Genomic DNA, 23,287 nt, shown 5'->3' with positions numbered 1-23,287 from the left:
CATTGTAAATTTCTTATTTCTGGAATTTTCCACTTAATTTTTTTGGGATACAGTATATTACAGGTAATTAAACCAGGGAAAGTTAATCTTTAGATGGAGGGGGGCTACCACACACTTAAGACGAGGGCAACATAGGAAAAGGATGTTAATTTTAGATGTATTTACTCCTGAAGACACATATGTAATTAGTCATAAACAAACGTTTTACTGATGGCTATTCATGCTTTGTATTTGAATCTCATATTTGTATTTGAAATGTTCATTTTATACTCTTGATCTGCCATTAGATGTAGAACTAGGAATTTTCTTGCTTTTTCACAGATAATCACTGTCTTTTGCCACCTTGAATGGGACTGTATGAGTGTGTTTGAAAGTGTCTGCGGGTACATGTCTATATATATATGTGACATGGTCTCCCAGGGTTACAGATTAGGATTTGGGACTCAAAGAAATTCAAGTTCTAACTCACTGTTGGTTTAATGCATTGGGACTGTGTTCAGCTTCTTTCTGTAGGTGCTTTTGGATCTGTGATTACCAAAGCTCTCTTTTAGGATATATGATCGCCATTTGCCATACATAATGAATAAAAGATACTAGAAGAGAAACTCCCAGCTGAATTTGCAGCATATGATGTAATCCAGACCTCAAAACACCAAACTGAGCAACCCATGGTTTCCAGAGAGCACAGCCCCAGAAAATGCTGTATTTCATTATTGCTGAAAGAATGAGAATCTATAGGAAATTGTCTATGATTGATTGATATGATACCTAGCCCTTTTGCTTTTGGGTCTCGAAATAAAAAAGCCACTTCTTGTTCAGAGCAATGAGTAAGTGGATGACAGTTTGGTTAAACAAAAGAAGCATTCTGAATGGTCCCAGTCTTCATTCATAAGAAAGCATTTGCCTTACAAAAATGACACAGAATCAGCACCAGTACCGGCGTGAGGCCTCGCGGGCTTGTTGGTGCTTTGGCTGATTTGTCTGTGCCCCACCAGCACCCGTTTAAAATCAGGGGGGAATCTGTTCTTTATTCTGCTGAAAACAGGGATTTCAATTCAAATCCAGAAGGCCTCCTTCGGCTGGCTCAGACCTATCATGTCTAATAGTCTTTTCCTAAAAATAGTGCCAAGGTTGTTAATCTATTCCTTTATTACCTGGGTTTTGCAGACACAGGACCCAGAGGTCTCTAGCACGGTGAGCCAGACGGATGAAGGCACATCATCATGAAATATACACACTAGTGGGAAAGAAAGCCAGGGAGCAACTAAGTCACATGCATCAGAGTAGTGTTGGCGAGGGCTGCCACCCACGGGGCAGGGAGGGCTTGTACAGCAGAATGCGTTTCCAGTGGTTCCCGAGAGTCGAGGTCTAAGAGTAAAGTGTGAGCAGGTTTGAACCTTGGGAACTCTGTGTTTGCAGATGGCTTCCTCCCCTTCTGTCTACCCAGACTTGCCTCCATCTCACATAGGACAGAGATGGCAAGTGCCTGTGGGTCTACTCTCCTTCCTTCTGCAAGGACACCAGTTAGGTTGGATGAGGATGGGCCCTGATAGCTTTATTTAAACCTGATTACCTCTTTAGGGACCCTACGGCCCAATATAGCTAACTCCGAGGTTCTGGGATTAAGATGTCAATATATGAATTTTGAAATAGTCACCAATTATTTGAAAAAAAAAAAAACAACAACTGTATAGTAATCTTGGATGAGCATATGGGGAGTGATTAGACTGGACCACCAAGCTGAGATGGTGAAGTAACATGATGAGGGGGAGGAAGAGGAAGAACCTTCTAGAAAGTCTTAGAGGTTGGACAGGACATGAGTGACTCTGAGTCTAGTTGCTCACCCAAATATGAAAGGTTTGGACCCAGAAATGATATCCTGAGTAAAGATGCAACTTCTGGCTCTGACAGAGCAGAAGGTCTCCTCTGCTCTGCGTGCAGAACCCACCCTCCTTGCTGGGATGTCTGCCTGTACCCCCTGCCCTCTTTCTGATCCCAGGGAATGACGTCTTGAGACTGTTCATTTTCTAGAACCCTGGTGTCTTCTCATTTATTTCAGAATTCTTCACTGCTGTCTTAGCTTTCTAGGTGGCTGGCTCCAGAGTAGTGAGGTCACATTGAAGCAGGCCTCTGGGGTCAGGACTGTACCATGTTCCCACTTTGATAGTGACCAGCCCACAGATGCAGCTGTGGGCCGGTTATTCTGTATTGCCAAAATTTCATCTTGGAAACCACGTTAGATCCTAGTTAATTTTTGTGCAGGATATGCTCCTATCTGTTTTAATAGTTTTCATGGATTCCTACAGACCCTGTCCTCTGCCCCTTTCCCTCAAGCTGAGTTGGATCCAGAACTGACACAAAGTCTGGGTTTTACATCATGCCTTCTTTGCGCTGTATTTTAGTTGTGAAGGTTGTTCATGTTTCCAGTAGTTCAGTGACAGCTTCATCTAAGTTGGGTGTGCTGTGGGCCATTCCTCTCTGGCCATTGCCACCAGCACTGTGGTTCAGACACTATAACCCCATGGTGATAGCCCCTGCCCTGCCGAAGCTGGAGCTCTGAACTCCTCTGTCTGTTGGCAGGATGTCTTGTTTCTTCTCCCTCACATCATGAGCTTGCTTCCTGACCTCGTCAGGACCCACTTCTGCAGGCTTTCTCCCTTGGCAGAGTCCCGAGGCCACCCTTGGCTTGTTTCTTCTCTGCTTTAACCCGGACATGCACTCAGAACATCTGCCCTCTCTTCTGCCTTCCCTGGTTCCACCAGGACCACCCAGAGGCTTGGTGCTCTCTCTTCGGCCTCTCACAGCTGGGCTAGGGGAGAGAAACCAAGAGCTAAACTGCCCTGTGTCGTCTCAACCATCACAGCCGTGTTTCTCTGTCTGGGCCTCCAGTGATGCTTTAACAAGTCTGTCTGTCCTTACACGGTCACCTTTCTCTCTTCCAAAAGGGCTGCCACAAAAGGTAGCCACTTTCTTCAGCTTCTGTCCTGGATTGTGCTATCTTCTGTCAGGTGCCTTGCTTCCTGCTCCTCTTGGGGTGGGATACCTCATCTTCCTTGGGTGACTTCCATCTCCTTTTCTCCTTGCTTTGGGGAAAAGTTGAGTCATCCCTTCTCTTGAAGGCTGACTTCATTAGTAGAGTATCTTCAAACCACAATGAGACCCCAGGGCAAATTTGGGGTTGGACTCCTTTTTGGAGCCTTCCCTCCAGCAGCCTCCCTGATGCCTGCCTCAAAGTGTTGACACACACGGTTGCACAAATAATTCAACACTGAAATAACTTTACCATGAAATCATGAAAACCCAGTTTAACCTCTTCTTGCTGTCTTACCTAGTTCGTTACTTTTTTGTAGTTAAGACAGAATGTCTGACATTGGAGATACATTATAAAGAAACGGAGGTCTGTCTTGGAGGTCTATCTGTCTTGGCTCATGGTTCTTGCCACAGAGGTGACTGCTTCTAGGCTAGGGCCAGGGTGCTGGAAAGCTGGAGAGGCTGAGCTGTGCTTGCTCATGCAGCTTTGAAGGAGTGTTCTAGAACAACCTCTGTAGTTTAATAAAAGCCAGCACTTGTTCAGAGGTCAACAAATGGGCCCATGTGCCCCTCTCTGACCCTTGTGTCTACCAAGGGCTCTTCTTTCAAAGTCTGAAAGTGAAAAAAAAAAGAGTTTGGGACTGTCAGTTTGGAGTATAGTATGCAGCATCACTGAAAAATTCAATGTTAGTCTGGAAAGAAACACCTCCTTCTTATCGACCTATTCATAAATGGGATTTTACTACGAATGGGGGACCAGGTAACAGGCTGAAGGAGCCAAGCACCAGTCAACAAGACCAGGCCTCTCATTTTCAGAAAGCACATGCCCTGCTCTCCATGTGACCTTCAGATGAAGCAAATGCAGGAAGACTTCCATTAAAACCATCCTGGAGAAAACCACACCTTCGAGATGATGCTTTTCCCAAGAATATTTCACACTAGTCTTTTTTAGCCTCCATAGTCTATGATCCTGTCCCTGTGCTGTCCTGAGGGGTGCAGGAGCACCAGCTACTAGAGTCAGGAAAGGACTACTGCTCTCTTTGCTTTTGGTGGCCCCCGTGAACTGTCAGGAAGTGTGGCTGGAAACTAACATGCCATGGGATGGATCCATGGCAGCTGTGGAGTCTGACTCACCCATTAAGAGCATATGGAGCCTTCACAGCTGGCTACCCTGAGAATCTGGATGATCCCCTCAGACGTGTTGGGGGAATTAGGTCAGCAATGGGAGCCAGTAGGCTGGACTTGGCATGGACGAACGCTGAGCTCTTTTTACAAGTGAGATGGTGATGTGGCCGTCAGGGTCACATGGACGCCACTGAAGGGCACAGGGACATCAGTATTTTCTACTCAATGGGAGTCCCAGGGAAGATCTGTGACTAATGGAAACCAAGACCTATCCACACAGGCAGCTGAAGAGCCTCTTGAGTCTCACAGTACTATCAAAGGTTTCTTCACTGACCTGTGCAGAGTCCTCTGTCAATGCACGGCAATTTGTGGGTGACTTGGCATCTTGCAGCACAGTAGGGCCTCAGCCCCACATGGTTAAATAGAACTGGTATTGATAGACCTACCGATGTTCAACTCTGGAGGGGTCAATAACAAAGCCACCTGCTGAGTGACAGAAGGCCATCCTGACTGCTATTTATGGGGTCACTCAAACTGAGACCTAAGTCTATAGGTATGACCAGAAACCAACAAAGGCATGAGGAAAACTGAACACATCTAATCCAATGGGAGTCCTCTCTCTGTGATCAGGTACCAAAACTCACTATTTTTAATCATAAAGCAAACACCATCATTTGGTGGAGTGGTCTACAAAATTCAAATGCAATGTTGAGAATTTTGAGATAAAACAGATTGTGCAGAAGTAGCGGCACTCCAGGCTTTAGGGGACGGAGATAAATTTCCTTGCTGTTCTGTGAAAACCTTGAGGGAAAATTGTTTAAGTGAGCAAGTGCTGCACCCTGAGTGGCCCCAGGGTAGTGCAAGCTATTTGACCTGCTTCTGATCGCCGGCTTACTGGATTTCAAGAGCCAGTTCTAGGCTGCAAAAGCTGGCAGCTTGGCTCTGTCCTGTGGGGTCACTTCTGTCTACAGTGTAGCTTTCTGTCCTCATGATGGGCAGGTGTCTGGTAGCTTCCTCATATGAGGACACCCTGGAAGCAGGAAAGCAGGATCTCAGACATACTCCACAGGCCCGGTGAGCTGGAACTGAAGGGCCCTCTGGGGGTGTTTGAAGTTAGTTTTATGTCCATCACGAAGGCGCATTGGTTTTTGCAACCTATAATGTTCTATGTGGTGTTGGTGATCCTGGAGGGCATCAAGATTCTTCTCTATCTCTTTTATCCATCTCAAACTGTTTTGTCTTTTAGACCATCTCCTCCTTCACCTTCTGCAGAAGGTTTCCCGACTCCAGGCACTGCTCACGAGGCACTAGTCCTGTGTCTCTGCGGGTGGCAGGATGTCTATGGGCTGTCTTCCTCTACTTTGGGTTCTGAGTGATTCCTTGGACAAGTGAGCCAATGGATCCATTGGCATGGTGGACCAGGGACTTGGATCTTCATCCAGTGGTCCTTCCTTGGAGCACTGAGTACATCTCTAATGTGAAAGTGATAGGGCAGTGAGCTGGCCTCAGTGGGACAGATGTCACTGGCTTACTTCCTGATGGGGGCTAGAGCTTGGGGAGCTCAACCAACTATTTGTGTAAGGAGATAAGTGTGAATGCAATGGACAGAGACTCTCACTAAGCCAGATCCTTTACCCAAAGCACTCAGAAGCACCATGGTCCTCCCCAGAGTGGCTGCAGTGTTTATGCTAGTGTGGCTCCAGGGATGCTCGCAGTGCAGCCCCCAGGAGCTTCGGAGTAAGCACTGCAGCACAGTGAGCTAGGACTACAGTTCCAACAGCAGGGTTCTAATTCCTGCCCAGTGCCTGTTGCTGTCCAGCTCGGCAACGTTCCCCCCACCTTTGCCTCTCAGTCTCTTTGTCTGTTATTGGTACTATTCCTGGTGAGTGATACCTGATAGATCCATTCCAGAATAAGGAAATTAAGGGTCCTTCTCTGTTACTATTAAGTAGATGATCTTATTTAAGTATTACTCCAAAAAGTCATTTATTGGAGCGGACACCAGCATCCCAATGGAATGTGTAGACAACCAGGGTGTTTGAGAGTACGACACTTAATTAGTGATGTCATAGTCACCTCAGTGTATATGAGTGTGCCATATAACATGCACATGATGGAATCACCTGACAGTGCATTTACCAGAGTGTGTTTCTGCAGTTAGCAACACACAGCTGTATTGTAATACTGTGTGTGTTGAAGGGTTTGGGGAATCTATTCAGAAATGGTTCAGGGGGTCAAATCTGAATTTGACCAGGAAGAATGGGTTTATGATGGTTATACGCTTATGAGGCTATTGTAGCCAAAGCTATCCCAGAGTTTGTTATAGCCTGGGCTAGCTTTTACTTCATAAGTGCTGAGGTTACAGACATAAACTTTACCCGGCTGTTACGTACAGTCTCAGAGAAGAAGAAACTGATATAGTCAGGAAGTGCTCTTGGAGTCCTCTGTAAGTAGTAAATTTGATGTAGACCCTGAGTCTAGAGTCTGGGCTAGGCTAATCTAAACACCTGTCACATTTAACTAGCATAGAATTATACCCAGGCAAAGCATCATATGGAATTTTTGCCTTTTTTTTTTCATGGTAAAAAGAAAAAATTGATTCCATACAGCTTCAGAAATGTGCTGACTTCCAAATCACGAGGAACAGCCCAGCCCTGCCTGGCTTCCTAGTCTACAGCCAGGCCGTGCTTGTTTTGTTCTATGCCTGGCAGGGGGACCATGTGTAACTGTCCCAGGTGTTCTGTAGCCCACCAGCTTTGCTCACGTCTTACCTGGTTCTGTTGCACTAAGACTAATGGGGGAGGGGATGTGTCCCTCCAATTCTGAAGTAAATACACGCTGCCCTGGTGGGTGTGAGGCTGATTGATTTTGTCAGTTATGACTTCCTGTTTTCAAGATAAAAGATCTACAGAATTTATTAGAAAAATTCATAGTGCTTTTGTGAGGCCACTGCACACAGCTTAGAGAAAATACTCACATAATTTAATTGCAGATGAATTTTAACCACATGGAATGCTTTTGTGATGCGTGTATCTGCTTTAAGAGAGGCTCCCTGGATGATCTGCAAACGACAGTTGGCAGTGTGCAGAATCCAGATGTTAAAGAAAAGAAAGTTTCAAGGTGCTTGAAAAATCAAAGCCTCAGAAGGGAAGTGACTGTGTTTGAAGGGGTGGGCCCTTTCTCTATGTTGTGGCTTTTATCCACACTTCCATTTTGTCCTGGGAATAACCTCGAGCTAAGTCCTTCACTGCACTGTGGGGAGACTGCAGTTCTAGCTTGTGTAGAGTCAGCTGGGCAGGGCATAGTGTGCCCACTCTGTAAGGACTCTGCCTAGACCCAAACTTGTTTCACAGGCATGAGCAGAAGAGACTGGATGGCTAGTGGGAGGTGTGGGAGGTGAGTTTAAACAGAGAGCCCTGGGGATCAGAATAGTTGGGTCCCCATCCCTGGTTGACACTAAATGGCTTCATGGTTTTATCTGCTTTGTCTCCAAATGTGGATAGCTTTCTCCCTCACCCCAAGGCCACTTTGTATTGGATTATCAGCTGTTCTGTGGTCCTGGCCCCATTCCAGGGCCACAGTAGGAAGGTTCACAAGTGCTGGTGGCAGGAGCCGCACTGTGTATTGGGACAGCTGCTGTCTCTGCCATGGGGTTGTGTGGTTAATGCTCAATGAGATTATTGTGCATGGGAGTTCCAGGATGCACACCACAGCCAGCAAACTTGTGTGGTCTTGATGAAGCTCCTCGTCCTGAAGACCTCATTCTTTCCTCTTGTTGACCCCATCAGTGCAGATGTCCACGAGTCTTTAGTATCCCTGCTCAGCATTAGTGAGTGCAGAGGTTGCCAAAGGAGAATCTGTCCCGGGAGGAAACCTGCAGCTATCCTCAAGGATAGAATAGTCGAGGGGACACCAGGTCTCCTTCCAGATGCTTGACTGGCAGGACTCTGATGGAAAACAAGTGCAAGCTGAGCATGTTGGTCCTATGTAGCAACAAGTGCCTGGACTCACAGAAGAACCAGGCATTGCATTTTGCTGGGTTATTCTGTTGGGTTACAAAGGGTTTAAACTTTTGCATATTGGGGAAAACTTTTGTTGCAACTTATATACTGTTCTCAGATGGCTTTAAGGAAGGAAGATGTCCAGTGGCTCATTAAGCAACTCCAGGAACCCCCCAAAAGGATGGTCCTTTACTTAGATGTACAACATTGGAGATAGTCATTTCAAAGTTAACTGTCCAAGATGGCTGTTTGTGAAGCTCATGTTATCTCATTGCATTTGTTCTCAGATCTCATCTGAGACTGGAATTTCTAGTCTAACAGAAGATGACAAAGAAGGGGATGCTTGGGAGTAACTGCCTTATACAATTAGAGAAATGCTCTTTTGCTTAGCAGCATCCTCAAATGAGGGCTAGAAGGTGGTCCATTGTTAGAAATGTGCAAACGTGGTAGCCACATGATCCATAAACCCTTGTTCCTCAATGTATCAGCTCTTAATAAAAATAGATAGGTAGAGAGATAGATAGGCTCTAAATATTAGCCAGTGTCCCTAAGACATTCTACTTTGAGAAAGTTAACATTTCAAGTCAGTTCAGGATTTTTGCAAACTGGTTAATTTGTCAGCAAAAACATCAGAGCCCTGAGGATAGTGGCCACAGTAGGGCATAACCAAGATTTGTGGGGGGTGGGGCAAGATTTACATAAGGGTGGGAATAGAGACTCCAGATCAAAATTGGTTAGATTTTAGCTCGTTACAAGGAAGGAAAGTTATCCTTCCAACATGACAGAGGAAATGCCTTCTGGAGGCCAGTTATAAGTAACACCGAACGACTCTGCTGTATTTTAATATCTATCTCTAGCCCTCGCCGCACAGTATACAGTCTGTCTAGCCTACCGGGAGTGAAAGGAAGTAGATGAAAAAGAATCTTATAAAGCTTCCAGATCTGTGGCTGGCACACATGGAATGTTTTCATTTTAAGTTCAGAGAATTGGCATGAAATGGAAGCCCGTGTGGATGGAGTCCACCCTGGAACTTAACAGGTTACCCCCAAAAATTAGTGCTTTAAGCCCAGCGATTAACCGATGAGGCTCAGTGTTGCAGAGATTTCACATACATGATGTAAGCTACACCCTTTAATCATTTCTATATTGTGTCCTTCTTAAGAAAAGGAAGTGCCCAACAAGCCCTTGCGTATGCGTGTCCGAGCCTCAGACGACAGGCTGTCCGTTGCATGGAAGGCGCCACGCCTGTCTGGAGCCAAGAGCCCACGAAGATCTCGGGGTTTTCTTCTGGGCTACGGGGAAAGTGGCCGGAAGATGAATTATGTCCCACTGACCAGAGATGAGAGATCACATGAAATTAAAAAGCTCGGTGAGTTTGAAATGCTCTTCCATGCAATGTGTTCATTGCTTCTATATTTAGAACGTCATTCAAGGAAGAATGTCGTCTAAACAAGACGTGCTTCTCTCAGCTATGATGGTTATTCCAGGCAATGCTCTATGTTAGCCCCCTCCTTGTGAACAAGTTGGTTTAACTTCCGGAAGGAAGGGGTTATTCTGGCTCTCAGTTTTGGTGATGGAGCCCCACAGTGGGGAAGGCCCAGAGGCAGGTATGCTATGGAGGCTGGAGTATGCTCCTGGAATGTCCTAAATCCCGGTAGAATAAGAAGCAGAGTGAACATGAAGTAAGGCCCAGCTACAGAACTCCCAAGGCTTGCCTCTGGTGACATACTTCCTCCAGCAAGCCTCATCTTGTAAATGTTCCACCACATTCCACAGTGTCACCAGCTTGGGGCCAAGAGCTCAAACTCATAAGCCTAGGAGCACAGTTCTTTTTTTTTTATTGGGTATTTATTTCATTTACATTTCCAATGCTATCCCAAAAGTCCCCCACCCACTCCCCCACCCACCCACTCCCACTTCTTGGCCCTGGCGTTCCCCTGTACTGAGGCATATAAAGTTTGCACGACCAATGGGCCTCTCTTTCCACTGATGGCCGACTAGGCCATTTTCTGATTCATATGCAGCTAGAGACACGAGCTCCGGGGGTACTGGTTAGTTCATATTGTTGTTCCACCTATAGGGGCACAGTTCTTACTGAGACCACAACACCACTTTGTCCCATCCTGTCTTGGCCTCAGTCACATTAACCTTTATTCAGTGTCAGGGCCACACTGTCTTATACGTTGTTTCTATACAGAGTCCTTGAGCCACTTAATCCAGGTGTGAGGTGTGGTGGGGAGGGAAAATATTTTCCTCTTTGTGGTTCTGTTTTCATAGCAAAGGTAGCATTAGCTATGGAATGTTCGAGGGCATATTTGCTGGGGCCAGGAGATACTGTGTGGTCCACCTTAATAGGTCATAGCCTTTATTAACAAGTTAGACAGGGACACAGGTCATGCTCCAAGGCTATGCTACTCTCCAGCTGCTAATGTCCACTCTTGCCCTTGCCCCCGCCCCAGTATCTACCCAATGAATTGGATGTAGAGCTGGGCCCCTTTATGTAATATTTTAGGGGAAGCCAGGCTACAGAGACTCAAGGGTCCAGGGTGGAACTTGTGCTATAACTACAATTGTAAAACCACTTGGTACATGCTCTGACGCCTGCTCTTTTACCAGTGATAGGTATTTTGGTCCTCATGGTTCATGCTTCCTTTATTTCCTAATGGGTCAAGACTCAACCAAGGGAGAGGTAATGGCTTATTGGGACTACTCAGAAGATTCTGGTCTCTTTACTCAAGTGTAGTTGGCTGCCTCTCATGTCATTGCAAACCTGATGGTGTAGACAGTGGAGGTAGAGGCTCATATCACTCAGGGGCATGGAGGCCAGAAGTGGAGATTGGCATTGTTGGGGTCAGAAGCTAGGGTGGGAAGGAGCAAGGAGGCACCCACAGGCCTGTGGTGTGTGGGACGGAAGTGCTGTACCCCTTACTTGGCATCTCTGTCATAAAAGGTAAGTTCTCCAAGATAGGTGAGGGATGTGCAGATGGAGGGACTTGGGAGTGGGGTCAGAGCAAGTAGAAGGGGGACTCACAGCCAGGCCACGAGGCACCATGATTGAGCTCAGGGAACAGCCCTGGGTGAGAGCCGCTTCAGAGAGACAGAGTTCTGAGAAGAAAGCCTAGTGGCCTGCATTGCTGGTTTGCTGTGAGGATTCACCAGCTAAGGGCGTAAGTATACATTCTTATGGTGTCTAGGCGGACAGTCCTATAGTCCCCAGGACCCCCAGTCCTGGCTCCCAGGACCATGCTGCAATGCAAGCAGCTCATATTTGAACTGGTGCAGATCCTGGGACAGATGGCTGTATTCCCCCTTCTGTGGAATCTCAGACATCTCTGTGTGATTGGATGCTGTGTTCAGCCACCTGCTGGACACTCCAGTGTTACAGTATCTATCAAGCTTCTTGATTGGATGTTCCCTACATGAGACAACTGTGTGGTGTTCTTTGTATCTACGTGGGCCTCACAAGAAGGTACAAGCCCCATCTGAGCCAGGCAAAGCCCATAAGCCATCAAAGCCCAGACTCCAGCAAGAAGACACCAAACACCTCTCTTCTCCAATGCCACAAGAAATGTGGCAAGAGCCAAGGAAGCGACAGGAGAACCTATGCTGGGTGGCATCATGAAGAGCAGTTGTGGGAAAGCGACCTGGAGGTGTGGAACCACAGAGTAATCCAGAGTCACTCCAGCCCTCCATTCCTGAGCAGTCCCTTTGCCGCTGGATGGTTTCATCAAGCCTGGTTCAGCTCTTTAACGATAGGGATCAGACCCTACCCAGCTATACAGCCTATGATGAGAGACTCTCTTTGCATGTGCGATACTGTGGAAGAGAGTTTCACTCACGGGTCTCATTCGCAGCAAGCACTAGAACATAATTTGGCATTACTCTGACCCACATGACTGGGCTCACAAGTTTTTCATCTCTCCAGTAGTACACCTCTGCTCACCTGAAGATGACATGATCTTGCTCTCTTGCTGCCTAAACTTCATCGAATTTGGATCTAAGATATACGTGAGCTCTAGGTCTGGTCTAATCTCACAGGGAAGCCCCCTTGCAGGCTTCTTCTACAATATGTTATCTTTTGAATTTCATCAACAGATTTGGGCTTCCCGTGGTGGGTTCCCGTGAAGAGAAACTCTAAACAGAAGGACATGGTATGGGGTGAGGGGGTCTGCTTTGTCCTGGAAGCCTGTCTTTGTGATTTATTCTGCATAGGACCTTAACGCTGTTTACCACAGAGATGCTACTGGTCATGGGGTATCTCGGAAGTGGACACACACACACTGAGGAGCCTGAGAAATTGGATTAAAATCCCATCACCAGGGAATCTGCCCCTAGGCAATCATTAAACACATTTTATTGGTGGTCTTCTGACTCAGTGAAATCCCCAAGACAGGCAGCAACGTTGAAGTGGAGGGGCCTCAGGACTACACGAGGAGAGGAGAGGATCAGACTTAGAAGACAGGGAAGTCCGAAGACCTTCTGGAAGTTGCCAGACGGGAAGTGAAGAAATTCTGTTGCATAGACTCAAGGCTGGGAAGCGAGCCAGCCAGGGTTTGCATGGATGGGATGGATGGGGTATCCTGGGCTCATAGGGTAGTGATTCTGGATGGGGTGGATGGGGTATCCTGGGCTCATAGGGTAGTGATTCTGGATGGGGTGGATGGGGTATCCTGGGCTCATAGGGTAGTGATTCTGGATGGGGTGGATGGGGTATCCTGGGCTCATAGGATAGTGATTCTGGATGGGGTGGATGGGGTGGATGGGGTATCCTGGGCTCATAGGGTAGTGATTCTGGATGGGGTGGATGGGGTATCCTGGGCTCATAGGGTAGTGATTCTGGATGGGGTGGATGGGGTATCCTGGGTTCATTGGGTAGTGATTCTGGATGGGGTGGATGGGGTATCCTGGGTTCATTGGGTAGTGATTCTGGATGGGGTGGATGGGTATCCTGGGCTCATAGGGTAGTGATTCTGGATGGGGTGGATGGGGTATCCTGGGCTCATAGGGTAGTGATTCTGGATGGGGTGGATGGGGTATCCTGGGCTCATAGGGTAGTGATTCTGGATGGGGTGGATGGGGTATCCTGAGTTCATAGGGTAGTGATTCTGGATGGGGTGGATGGGGTATCCTGGGCTCATAGGGTAGTGATTCTGGATGGGGTGGATGGGTATCCTGGGTTCATAGGGTAGTGATTCTGGATGGGGTGGATGGGGTATCCTGAGTTCATAGGGTAGTGATTCTGGATGGGGTGGATGGGGTATCCTGGGCTCATAGGGTAGTGATTCTGGATGGGGTGGATGGGTATCCTGGGTTCATAGGGTAGTGATTCTGGATGGGGTGGATGGGGTATCCTGGGCTCATAGGGTAGTGATTCTGGATGGGGTGGATGGGGTATCCTGGGCTCATAGGGTAGTGATTCTGGATGGGGTGGATGGGGTATCCTGGGCTCATAGGGTAGTGATTCTGGATGGGGTGGATGGGGTATCCTGGGCTCATAGGGTAGTGATTCTGGTGTCAGTTTGGAGATTATGGTTCTACCCAGTATCCAATAACCAAGGCATAGAGAGAAGTTGTGCCTACTGTTGAATACATTCGGTTGTATCTCTGAGATGTCCCCATAGGGTCTGCTCCTTCCCCATCTGAAGTTATTTAAAGCCGTGGCCTTGAAGTCATGTAGAACTGGCTGCAAGACCAAATTACTCTGACTTTGGCATTCACCTCACCCCTCTGAACCTGTCCTTGCCCATGAAACAAGAACAGTGATAGGGGCCTCTCTGCGGGGCATAGTGACTAGACAAAGACTTACCTGTGAAATGGTTAGTGTAGTTGGGGCTGGGGAAGGGGGAGAGGAGGCTGTAGGGCACATAGGCTACTGAGGAATAAGGACACTGTCCCATGTCCTGCTCTTTGGTCCACAGCCTCTGAGTCGGTGTATGTGGTGTCCCTGCAGTCCACGAACTCCCAGGGGCAGAGTCAGCCCGTCTATAGGGCTGCCCTCACAAAGCGCAAGCATGCAGGTACGTTTCCAAGGAGGATGCACTTGGTGAAACTATGGCTGGTGTGAATGCTGTTGTCCACGTGATGTTGGCTGTGATGGGATGGGGGCGGGGGGGGGGGCTGGTGAGTTTCAAGGGGAGTGAAGGGAACTACAGTTGTAGGTAAGCATGTTTCTTTCCTGGGTAGAGACGGGAGAATTCTTTTGATAAGGCCTGTTTCACTGAGGATTGTGGGCAGCTTTATGGTACAGTTGCTAGAGAGAGCAAGGCATCATTCCATGGAAAGACAGTCTGGTCCATCTGTTAATTGTCCCTAGGGAGGCACTGCACAAAGCAGGAGGAAGAACAGGTGTGCTGGGGCAGCATGGAGGCACACACATTTCAGCTCACTTTATGCAGATGTGATAGCATCCAGAAAAGCAGGAAAATATGTAATTGTGGTTTACTTGTAGCCCAATCACTGCGCACTTATTGAAGTGTGTGTTGTTGTTTTTTTTTTTTTTACCTCCATTAATGGGTGGGGTTTTTTTTCATCACTCATAATATTTACAAATTACACATACCGTTTTGTGCATGAACCTCCATGAGTTCTAATTCCTTTCTGTTGCTGTGATAAACCACAGCTAAAAGCAGTTAGGATAGGAAAGGGTTTATGTCATCTTTACACTTCAGTCAGTCATTCATGGAGGGAAGTCCAGGAACGAAAGCAGAAGGCACGGAGGAACACTGCTCCTGCTTCACCCTCTGGCTCCTGCTCAGCTGATTCCTTATGTAGCCTAGGCCCACCTCCCCAGGGCCAATCTCCACCCACACTGTGCTGGCTCTGGGCTGGGCCCTACCGAGTCAAGAAACAATCAAGATAATCTCTTACTGACATGGCCACAGGCCAGTCTGAGGGGGGCAGTTCTCCAGGTGAGGCTCTCTCTTCCAGGTGATGCTAGGTTGTGTCAGGTTGACAGAAAAATTAAGCAGACCCGAGCAGACCCTATCACAACCCTTTAGTGCAGTCATGACGTAGAGTGGGGCCTACTATGCCTTTCCACATTGTATAGAGACATGTATCAGTCTCTATGAAATGTGACTTCTATCAGTCACTGATGGTCCCACCAGAGAGAAGGACGGCTTCCCCAACGGTCCACTCCAGTGTCCCCCACTTAGATAAACTCTGAGTTCTTTTGACCCATACAAAAACCAAAATACCAAAAAACAAAACAAAACAACACAACAAAGAAACATACAAGCGAAGTTGAGGGCACTTTGTAAATCTTAATTAGAGACCAAAATAAGATGGTAAACTTTGTGACTGTATTTTTGGATGACAAAAATAAATCTCAGTAAGACACTAGCAAACTCAACTCTATCTTATCTCTGAATATAGCATTTAACCTGCCTTTCAACCACATACTCTAAAATATGAAGAACATTTACTCCCATGAGATTCATAACCATTGCTTAAGGCAGAATTTTCATTTGACATCATGATCTCTAGTGAATAACAATGTAAACTTTATTCCCTCAAACATATGCCCTGATGAAAGCTTTATTACTTCTGAGAAATTTACAGCATATAATGAGCAAGCACTGAGCTTCTGGTAGTGTTTTCTACCAAGGTATGACAGCCCCTTTACACCCTTCTGCATGCTGATTGGCTCAGGCAGCTTTTAAAGTGAATTCCTTGCTTCTCAGGCTATGATTAGGGAAAGCAAGAATGGAGATTCCCCTCTTTATGCAGACAAAATAATCACTTAGCGTTCTATTCATCTCATCTTACCTAAATTAAGCATGAACAATTAAAAGTTGGGCAGGGCTTGGCTGGAGGAAGTCAGTGCAGAGCCTGTGGTAAAAGGGACCCCTTTTGTGCATCCACTGTCATTGCAGAAGAGGATGAGCTGGACGTGCCTGAAGACATTAGTGTCCGGGTCATGTCGTCTCAGTCCGTGCTCGTGGCCTGGGTGGATCCTCTTGTGGAAAAACAGAAGAGAGTTGTTGCATCAAGGTACACATGTACGCTTATTTCTTATCTTTGGGTAGGAGACACACGGGTTCTCTGGACTTGAATTCAGTGATTTTTTTTTTCTTTTTAATTTTGTGAAGACTCATTTATTTTGCTTCTTGTGCATGAATGCTTTTGCTTGCATGTGTATATGTGTTCTATGTGCATGGATGGTGCCCACAGAGGAAGACGAGGACATAAGATCTTCTGGAACTGTAATTACAAATGGCTGTGAGCCACCATGTGAGTGTTGGGAACCAAACCTGAGTCCTATGGAAGAGCCCAGTGTTCTTAACCATGGACCTATCTTTCTAGCCTGATTTTATTTTCTTTCTTGTGTGGGTGCTGACCCCTCTTTTCCTGTTGAATATCCAGTATTTGGTGGCAACTTGTTTCCTGCAAATTAAATAGGGCCAGGAGGGTAGTTCACAGGACAGTAAGTACTTCATACTTCATCTGCTCCATTTTTGTTTTGTGTGTGTAAATTCCCTGATTATTTTCCGCCTGCCTCAGTTATGTGCTTTCCCTCTGTGAAGAGTGCACTGTGGGAGGAGTCTTCTTGAAGAGTCAGGCAGGATAGGCTTTTATGTTGAGAGGCAGTTGCTTATCTAATATCACATGTGTGGCTTCTCAGTAGACATTAGCTGGTCTCTAAAGTATGTCAGTTTCTCTTTGGTTGTGTGTAATAAAGAGCACCTTCTTTTCCTTTAGCTCATGATGTTGTCCTGTTCTGTTTTTTAATACCCATTTGTAGTAAAAACAGACAAAAAAATTAACCAGTCTTATCATGTTAGAATAATCTTTTATGTGAGTTTTATGGTTTTCTACATTGTATAAAAACTGATGAATATAAATTTAAAATGGTTTTTGTGTGTGTGTTCAAAGACTTGATAATTTATACAACTAAGAAAAAGCCAAGGATTGGTGGCCTGCTTATTATGTATTAAGTTTCAAACTTACCTACAACAGGAAAGTAGAACATACTATGAAGTAAAAGAAATATAGTGCTCAGATTGTAAAAGTATATGAAGTGTGATCTTTAATAGGTACAGGACAGGCTTTCTGTTTGCTGGTAGCATGTCACACGTTTTTACCTAAGGCCTCAGAAGAGTCGCTGTGTCTCTCATCCACATACCCTCCCCAACAGGAAGTGGTCCTGATCGCCTCTGGGTTTTAGCTTCCAATATCTTAGGAGAAATGAGAGGAAGCTAGACTCTCCTCAGAAGAACTGCTTTGTTCATAGTTGTGCCATGTCTTCAACTGATGTCTTCTCCTGATTTACTACATATAATGAATAGCATATGTGTGTATATGCGTGTGTGTATACATGTACATGTGCACACAGAAGCCAGAGGTCAACATTAAATGTTGTTTGTTCCTCAGGCATCCTCTGTCTTATTTTATTTATGGTCTCGAGAGAGCATCTCTTGCTGGCCTGAAACTTGCCAAGTAGACTAGGCTGGCTGGCTGGCTAGCAGGCCTCAGGAATCCCCTGTCTCTGCCTCTTCAGAACTAGCATTACAAACATATACCACCATGCCGATTTTTAACATTTTTTTTAATGAATCAGAAGAGTCTTAGTCATATACTGATCTTATACCTCATCTTGCAAGTACTGTGTAACTAAACTCTCTTGAAATCCCCAATTGAACATTTTTGTTTCCTGCTCTCCTGTCTGTAGAACACGCCCAGCTAAGCAGGAAATGAGGATTTTGGCTTTGTGTGTATGTGTATGAGAGACAGGCAGAGAGAGAACCAGGTCTAGTTCTTGGTATCATCACATTCTTCAGCCTGCCTGCACACACACATCACTGAGAAATTAATTAGGTGTTTGTAAATTCTGACCACCCCTCCTTTACCTTTCTGTTTGTCATCTCTGGTCTTTGGAACACTGGGACATTTTTAGTCTTGGACAGAAACACACTCTATTTCTTGGCCTGTTTTTACACACACTTGCCAGGACCCTGGCTTCAGATTCTTAGAGTCAATGACATCGTTGAAAGTTTAGATTTTTCTCCTCAAATCTCCCTGCTTGCTTTTAAGAATGACCACTTACAGGGAAAGATGATCAGCGATGACTCTGGAAGTCAACTGCGAAGACTCAGGCCCTCGGGATGACTGTCATGTTGCATTTTCTCATAGACAGTACACTGTGCGTTACCGCGAGAAGGGGGAGTCGGCCAGGTGGGATTACAAGCAAGTCTCTAACAGGCGTGTCCTGGTGGACAGCCTGATCCCAGACACCGTGTATGAATTCGCAGTCCGGATTTCACAAGGTGAACGAGATGGCAAGTGGAGTGCATCCATCTTCCAGAGAACGCCAGAATCGGGTTTGTGTCTGAAATGGTCTTGGGGTTTCAACTGAGGGTCACGCCTAAACTGACAGTTCAAGCAGTAAAGTGTCACTAACTATATAAGTCTTAGTAGTGCCAGGCAGTAGTGGCGCTCGCCTTTAATCCCAGCACTCGGGAGGCAGAGGCAGGCGGCTTTCTGAGTTCAAGGCCAGCCTGGTCTACAGATTGAGTTCCAGGACAGCCAGGGCTACACAGAGAAACCCTGCCTCGAAAAACCAAATAACAACAACAATAATAGTCTTAGTCTTAGTAGTAGAGTTTGTATGTATAGTTACATGTAGAGTTTGGGTTTAGAAGTATTAAGTTGGTGGGGTGCGGGAAGGATGGTTAAGGAGCAGTTTTGTTTGGTTCATGCTTTGTACTCTGACATTTGTTTTCCTACCAAAATGGTCTTCTGACATACCAAACCCTTCAAGTTCCCGGCTGTAGCATACATATGTTGCTACTATGGCCACAGATGTCCCTGGGTGGCTTAGTTTTTGTTGTATAATCTTCCTGAGAAGACCTCTTCTGTAGCCAAGGCTGTCATTCAGTAACAGCTAGAGCTACACCTTTGTAAGTTGCACTAGGTTGGATATGGCGGCGGATGGCTTTTATCTCAGCCTTTGGAACACAGAAGCAGGTGGATCTATGAGAGTCCAAGGCTAGCCTGGTTTACATATTGCCTTCTAGGCCAGCCAGGGCAATAGAGTGAGGCCCTATTAACAAATCAATAATAAAAGTTGTACTAAAGGATGTTGCAGATCTTGAACTTCTAATAGCACAATATTTATCTGGAAGAAAAAATTGGAATTCCTAAAAGCCTATTTCTAGATGTTTCTAAACTTGCTGCAGGGGCTGGTGCGAGCCACAAAAGTCACCTTACAAAAAGCTAGTGTAGAACCACCTCTTGTGTGTCACCAACACAAACACACCATCTCTTCAGTAGACAGTGTGTGAGGGGCCTGTCAGAGGTCTTGTGTGTCATCAACACAAACACACCATCTCTTCAATAGACAGTGTATGAGGGGCCTGTTGGAGGTCTTGTGTGTCACCAACACAAACACACCATCACTTCAGTAGACATTGTATGAGGGGCCTGTCGGAGGTCTTGTGTGTCACCAACACAAACACACCATCTCTTCAGTAGACAGTGTATGAGGGGCCTGTCGGAGGTCTTGTGTGTCACCAACACAAACACACCATCTCTTCAGTAGACAGTGTATGAGGGACCTGTCGGAGGTCACGAGAGCCTTGTGAAACGCTGATTCCCTGTCATCTTGTAGCTCCCACCACTGCACCTGAGAACCTGAGAGTCTGGCCAGTCAGTGGCAAGCCCACAGTTGTCACCGTATCCTGGGACGCATTGCCAGAGTCTGAGGGGAAAGTGAAAGGTGGGTGTCTCATCCTTACCCTCTGAGTGGCCTTTCTGAGAAATGCTACTTTGGTGACTCTGACTGAAAAGCAGACTAAAGGCATGCATAGTGAATCAAACGAGATGCTAATGAGGTGCTAACCAGGGGACAAGAAGGTGGACGAAGGTGGACGTTATCTGAGAGCGAGGCAGTCACCTGTCAGTTACTCTTGCCATCCTCCTGTAGGCACTATTGTCAGGACAGGCACGCTGGAGTTATTTTTAACTGCACTGTGTGCTATTATAACTTTTATACTCCGTGCTAATTCTGGAGCTATTCTGCCTGTGAGATCCTGAAAAGAGAAGTCGGCAGGGGTCTGTCGGGACCATAAAGATCTTTAATGAGACTGTAAATGCTTTTAATGGGACAAAAAAAAAACCTTACGTCATGATTCCAGAACATGGATTTGTTCCCTAAAGTTCAGCCTATATTGATTCATTTGAGTCAAGGAAAGGATAAAAAAATAGAAAAGAAAAAGGATTTCTGGAACTTTAAAAGAATAAAAATAGAAAGAGATATGTACAGGTTGAAAGTAGTCTGTTGGGGCTGCTAAATAAACACTTAATCTTTTCATTTCAATCTCAAAGGACTTTGAAAAGTTTCAGGAATCCGGACATTTTCCTGTTGGATTTTACCTGGCTTTGCCCACAAGTGTACCCCCATGGTAGGAGAGAAGGGATCTTTATTTAGAGAAAGGAATCTTTTTATTGTCATTAGGCTTGGGGGAGGCAAATTTAAGTCCACTATACCCAAAACCTATGAACACTTTGCTTAAGCTTGGAGAAACACAGACTGCCATTTCCAGTCTCCTGTGAGAATTTCCTGGTGTGGAACTATTAAATGGTTCAGTTTTTTTGCATTCAACTGTTAGTTAATTTGGCTCACAGGTAGTGTGTATTTTCATAGGACAATGGGCTTCAGCAAGATGACTGGCATGGCATTTTCTTAACTTAATTTTTTTCATATTTCAGAAAGAATGGATTTTTATTCTTCTTGCATGTTCCCCTCCCGCACAGTAATAAGTACAGAAACAGAAATGTATTTAGCTGGCCCCTTTAACTCTTGATTTTTTGCACCATAAGCACCCAGCCCCTGTGTATTAAGACTGCAGTGCTGGAAGGAAGGACCTCTCAAAAGGGAATAGAGACACCTATTTACCTGGTTAAATTTCCAGTATCTGGAAACGGCAGGGACTGTTCATCTAGTGAATTTATCTCCATGCTATGTGGACTCATCCTCTTTCTGTCCCACCTCTTAGTTTAAATCTAATGCTGAAGGTCACACAGGTCACCAGCTAAATAGTGCCAGAAATAATGAGAGCTTCTGAGGTCTTTGATTAAAGATTTATTTACTTTATGTATGTGAGTACACTGTTTCTGTCTTCAGAAGACATCAGATGTCTTCTGGCATCAGATCTCATACAGATGGTTATGAGCCACCATGTGGTTGCTGGGAATTGAACTCAGGACCTCTGGAAGAGCAGTCAGTGCTCTTAACCGCTGAGTCATCTCTGGGCCCATGAGTTCTTATAAATGGAAGATTTACATAGCTTAGTTTCCATATGGGTATGATTGTGAGATTAAAATTCATAATTAATTTGGGGGTGTTTTCTAAGTCAAAGAAACATAAAGCATAGTAATAAGTTGCACATATTGATATGGTTAAATATTTCTGCAGATGTACTTCATCCATTATGCAATAGTAATGGCAAGACTGTGTAGCACGGGATCTCAAAAGTAAGAATATTTCTGCTCACCTTAAATGACTAGGTCTGTGAGCAAAGAGAGCGGTACTTCCCAGCAGATGATCCAAAGGCACTTCTGGCTGAAAGATTTCTTTATTTAGTGCACCTTTTAAAGCTTAGAACTTAGGGAAACGGAGGATTCCCCACCCCGTACTCATCTAATTGCTTGATTTTTTTCTGTAATTCAATTTTTTTTTCCTGAGGCCATCCTCATATCAACTTAGTAAGATTTTTGAATCTTAAATTTATTGAGAGAATAGGCAAGGATAGTTAGTTGTTGACTATTAAAGTCCCACTGTTGCATACACACACACACACACACACACACACACACACATAATTCAATTTATTTTTCCTGAGGCCATCCTCATATCAACTTAGTAAGATTTTTGAATCTTAAATTTATTGAGAGAATAGGCAAGGATAGTTAGTTGCTGACTATTAAAGTCCCACTGTTGCATACACACACACACAAACACACATATATGCATGTGTGTGTGTGTATTTCTAAATATATAGGTACAACTTGCTTGGTACTGAGCACTTGGGAGAGGTAGGAAGGGGGATAAGGAGAGGAGGAAATGATGTACTTATATTTCATAAAAAACAAAAGAGAACAAGCTTAAGATATAAATAAATGTAAAAAATTCACATGAAATAAAAGAAACAGTTCCTTATACTTGGCTGTTTGTAGTTCTCAAACGCCAAAGTCATTATGTGATTACAGACAAGCCGACAAAGGATGGAAGCATTCGGAACTGCGCTGCCCTATCAGTGAGTCTTGAAAGTTTTAATTACTGTGAACTATTCGTCTCAGCATAGGGTGGTTTCTAATTCTTATGAGAGTGAAGTTATATGCAAAACATGGCATTCAGTCACTCCACGTGATAAATGAAACTTGAGGTGAGCGGTTTATTCAGAACCAGTTCCTGGGAGTCAGCACTTTTGGGGTCCCTTGGTTTCTTACATTAGGGTATATTAAGGTCAGCATAGAAAAATTTTAAATAAGTGCAAAAACAAACAAACACTAGGGTAAACATATTTGGTCAATTTTATAAAGATAACCGCCCACCCTGTGTGTGCTCCATTTGCTTAAAATAGCAATTGTCAGCCTGGAACTTAACTCTCAGAGGCTCTAGTGAGTGTGAGCTCGCCTTGTGCCCTGTTCTGCTGCAGCTGTTGGGCAGGTGTGCATCGCTGGGGTGTCAGCTTCAGCAGTGTATGTCAACTCATCCTGTGTGTACGATCCATCCGTCTGCTGGGTACAGAAACATTTTCATTTTCTTCCTTCCAACCATCTGCCAAATCATTTCAGAATACATTCTTTCATACGCCCCGGCTCTCAAACCGTTTGGAGCAAAGTCCCTCACCTTCTCTGGACACACGACTTCTGCCCTCGTGGACGGTCTGCAGCCTGGGGAACGCTATCTGTTCAAAATCCGGGCCACAAACAGGAGAGGCCCGGGGCCACACTCCAAAGCCTTCATTGTCGCTATACCAACAAGTAAGCATCGTGCATTCATGCTTTGCCTCCCACCCCCCTCTCCAACCTGGCCCCACGCCTGCTATTTGTTTTGTGTTTCTTTGAATCATGCTTCTGGGTTTAGAAATGCTCAGTTGATGGTTCTACAGGCCTGAATTTGCACAGTA

The 23,287-nt window shown here is 45.4% G+C and overlaps 1 protein-coding gene across 5 annotated transcripts in view; it reads left to right on the top strand.

Moving 5' to 3' along the window:
* Positions 1 to 23,287, top strand: part of Fndc1 (fibronectin type III domain containing 1) — an 88,772-nt gene that overhangs the window by 28,822 nt on the left and 36,663 nt on the right. For all 5 annotated transcript variants that reach the window (XR_385179.4, XM_006523350.4, XM_006523349.4 and 2 more), the window contains 6 exons: positions 9,319 to 9,525; positions 14,075 to 14,173; positions 16,031 to 16,148; positions 18,288 to 18,475; positions 19,765 to 19,872; positions 22,953 to 23,141. Coding sequence is in view for 4 of the 5 variants with exons in the window: in XM_006523350.4 (XP_006523413.1) it covers positions 9,319 to 9,525; positions 14,075 to 14,173; positions 16,031 to 16,148; positions 18,288 to 18,475; positions 19,765 to 19,872; positions 22,953 to 23,141 (909 nt within the window). In the remaining variant the exon portion in view is untranslated. The remainder of the gene's footprint in view (positions 1 to 9,318; positions 9,526 to 14,074; positions 14,174 to 16,030; positions 16,149 to 18,287; positions 18,476 to 19,764; positions 19,873 to 22,952; positions 23,142 to 23,287) is intronic.

The sequence above is a fragment of the Mus musculus genome, chromosome 17 (assembly GCF_000001635.26).
Source record: "Mus musculus strain C57BL/6J chromosome 17, GRCm38.p6 C57BL/6J".
In the NCBI taxonomy this organism is placed as follows: Eukaryota; Metazoa; Chordata; class Mammalia; order Rodentia; family Muridae; genus Mus; species Mus musculus.
The sequence above is the reverse complement of the archived record's forward strand: the minus strand, read 5'-3'. Positions and strand labels throughout refer to the sequence as shown.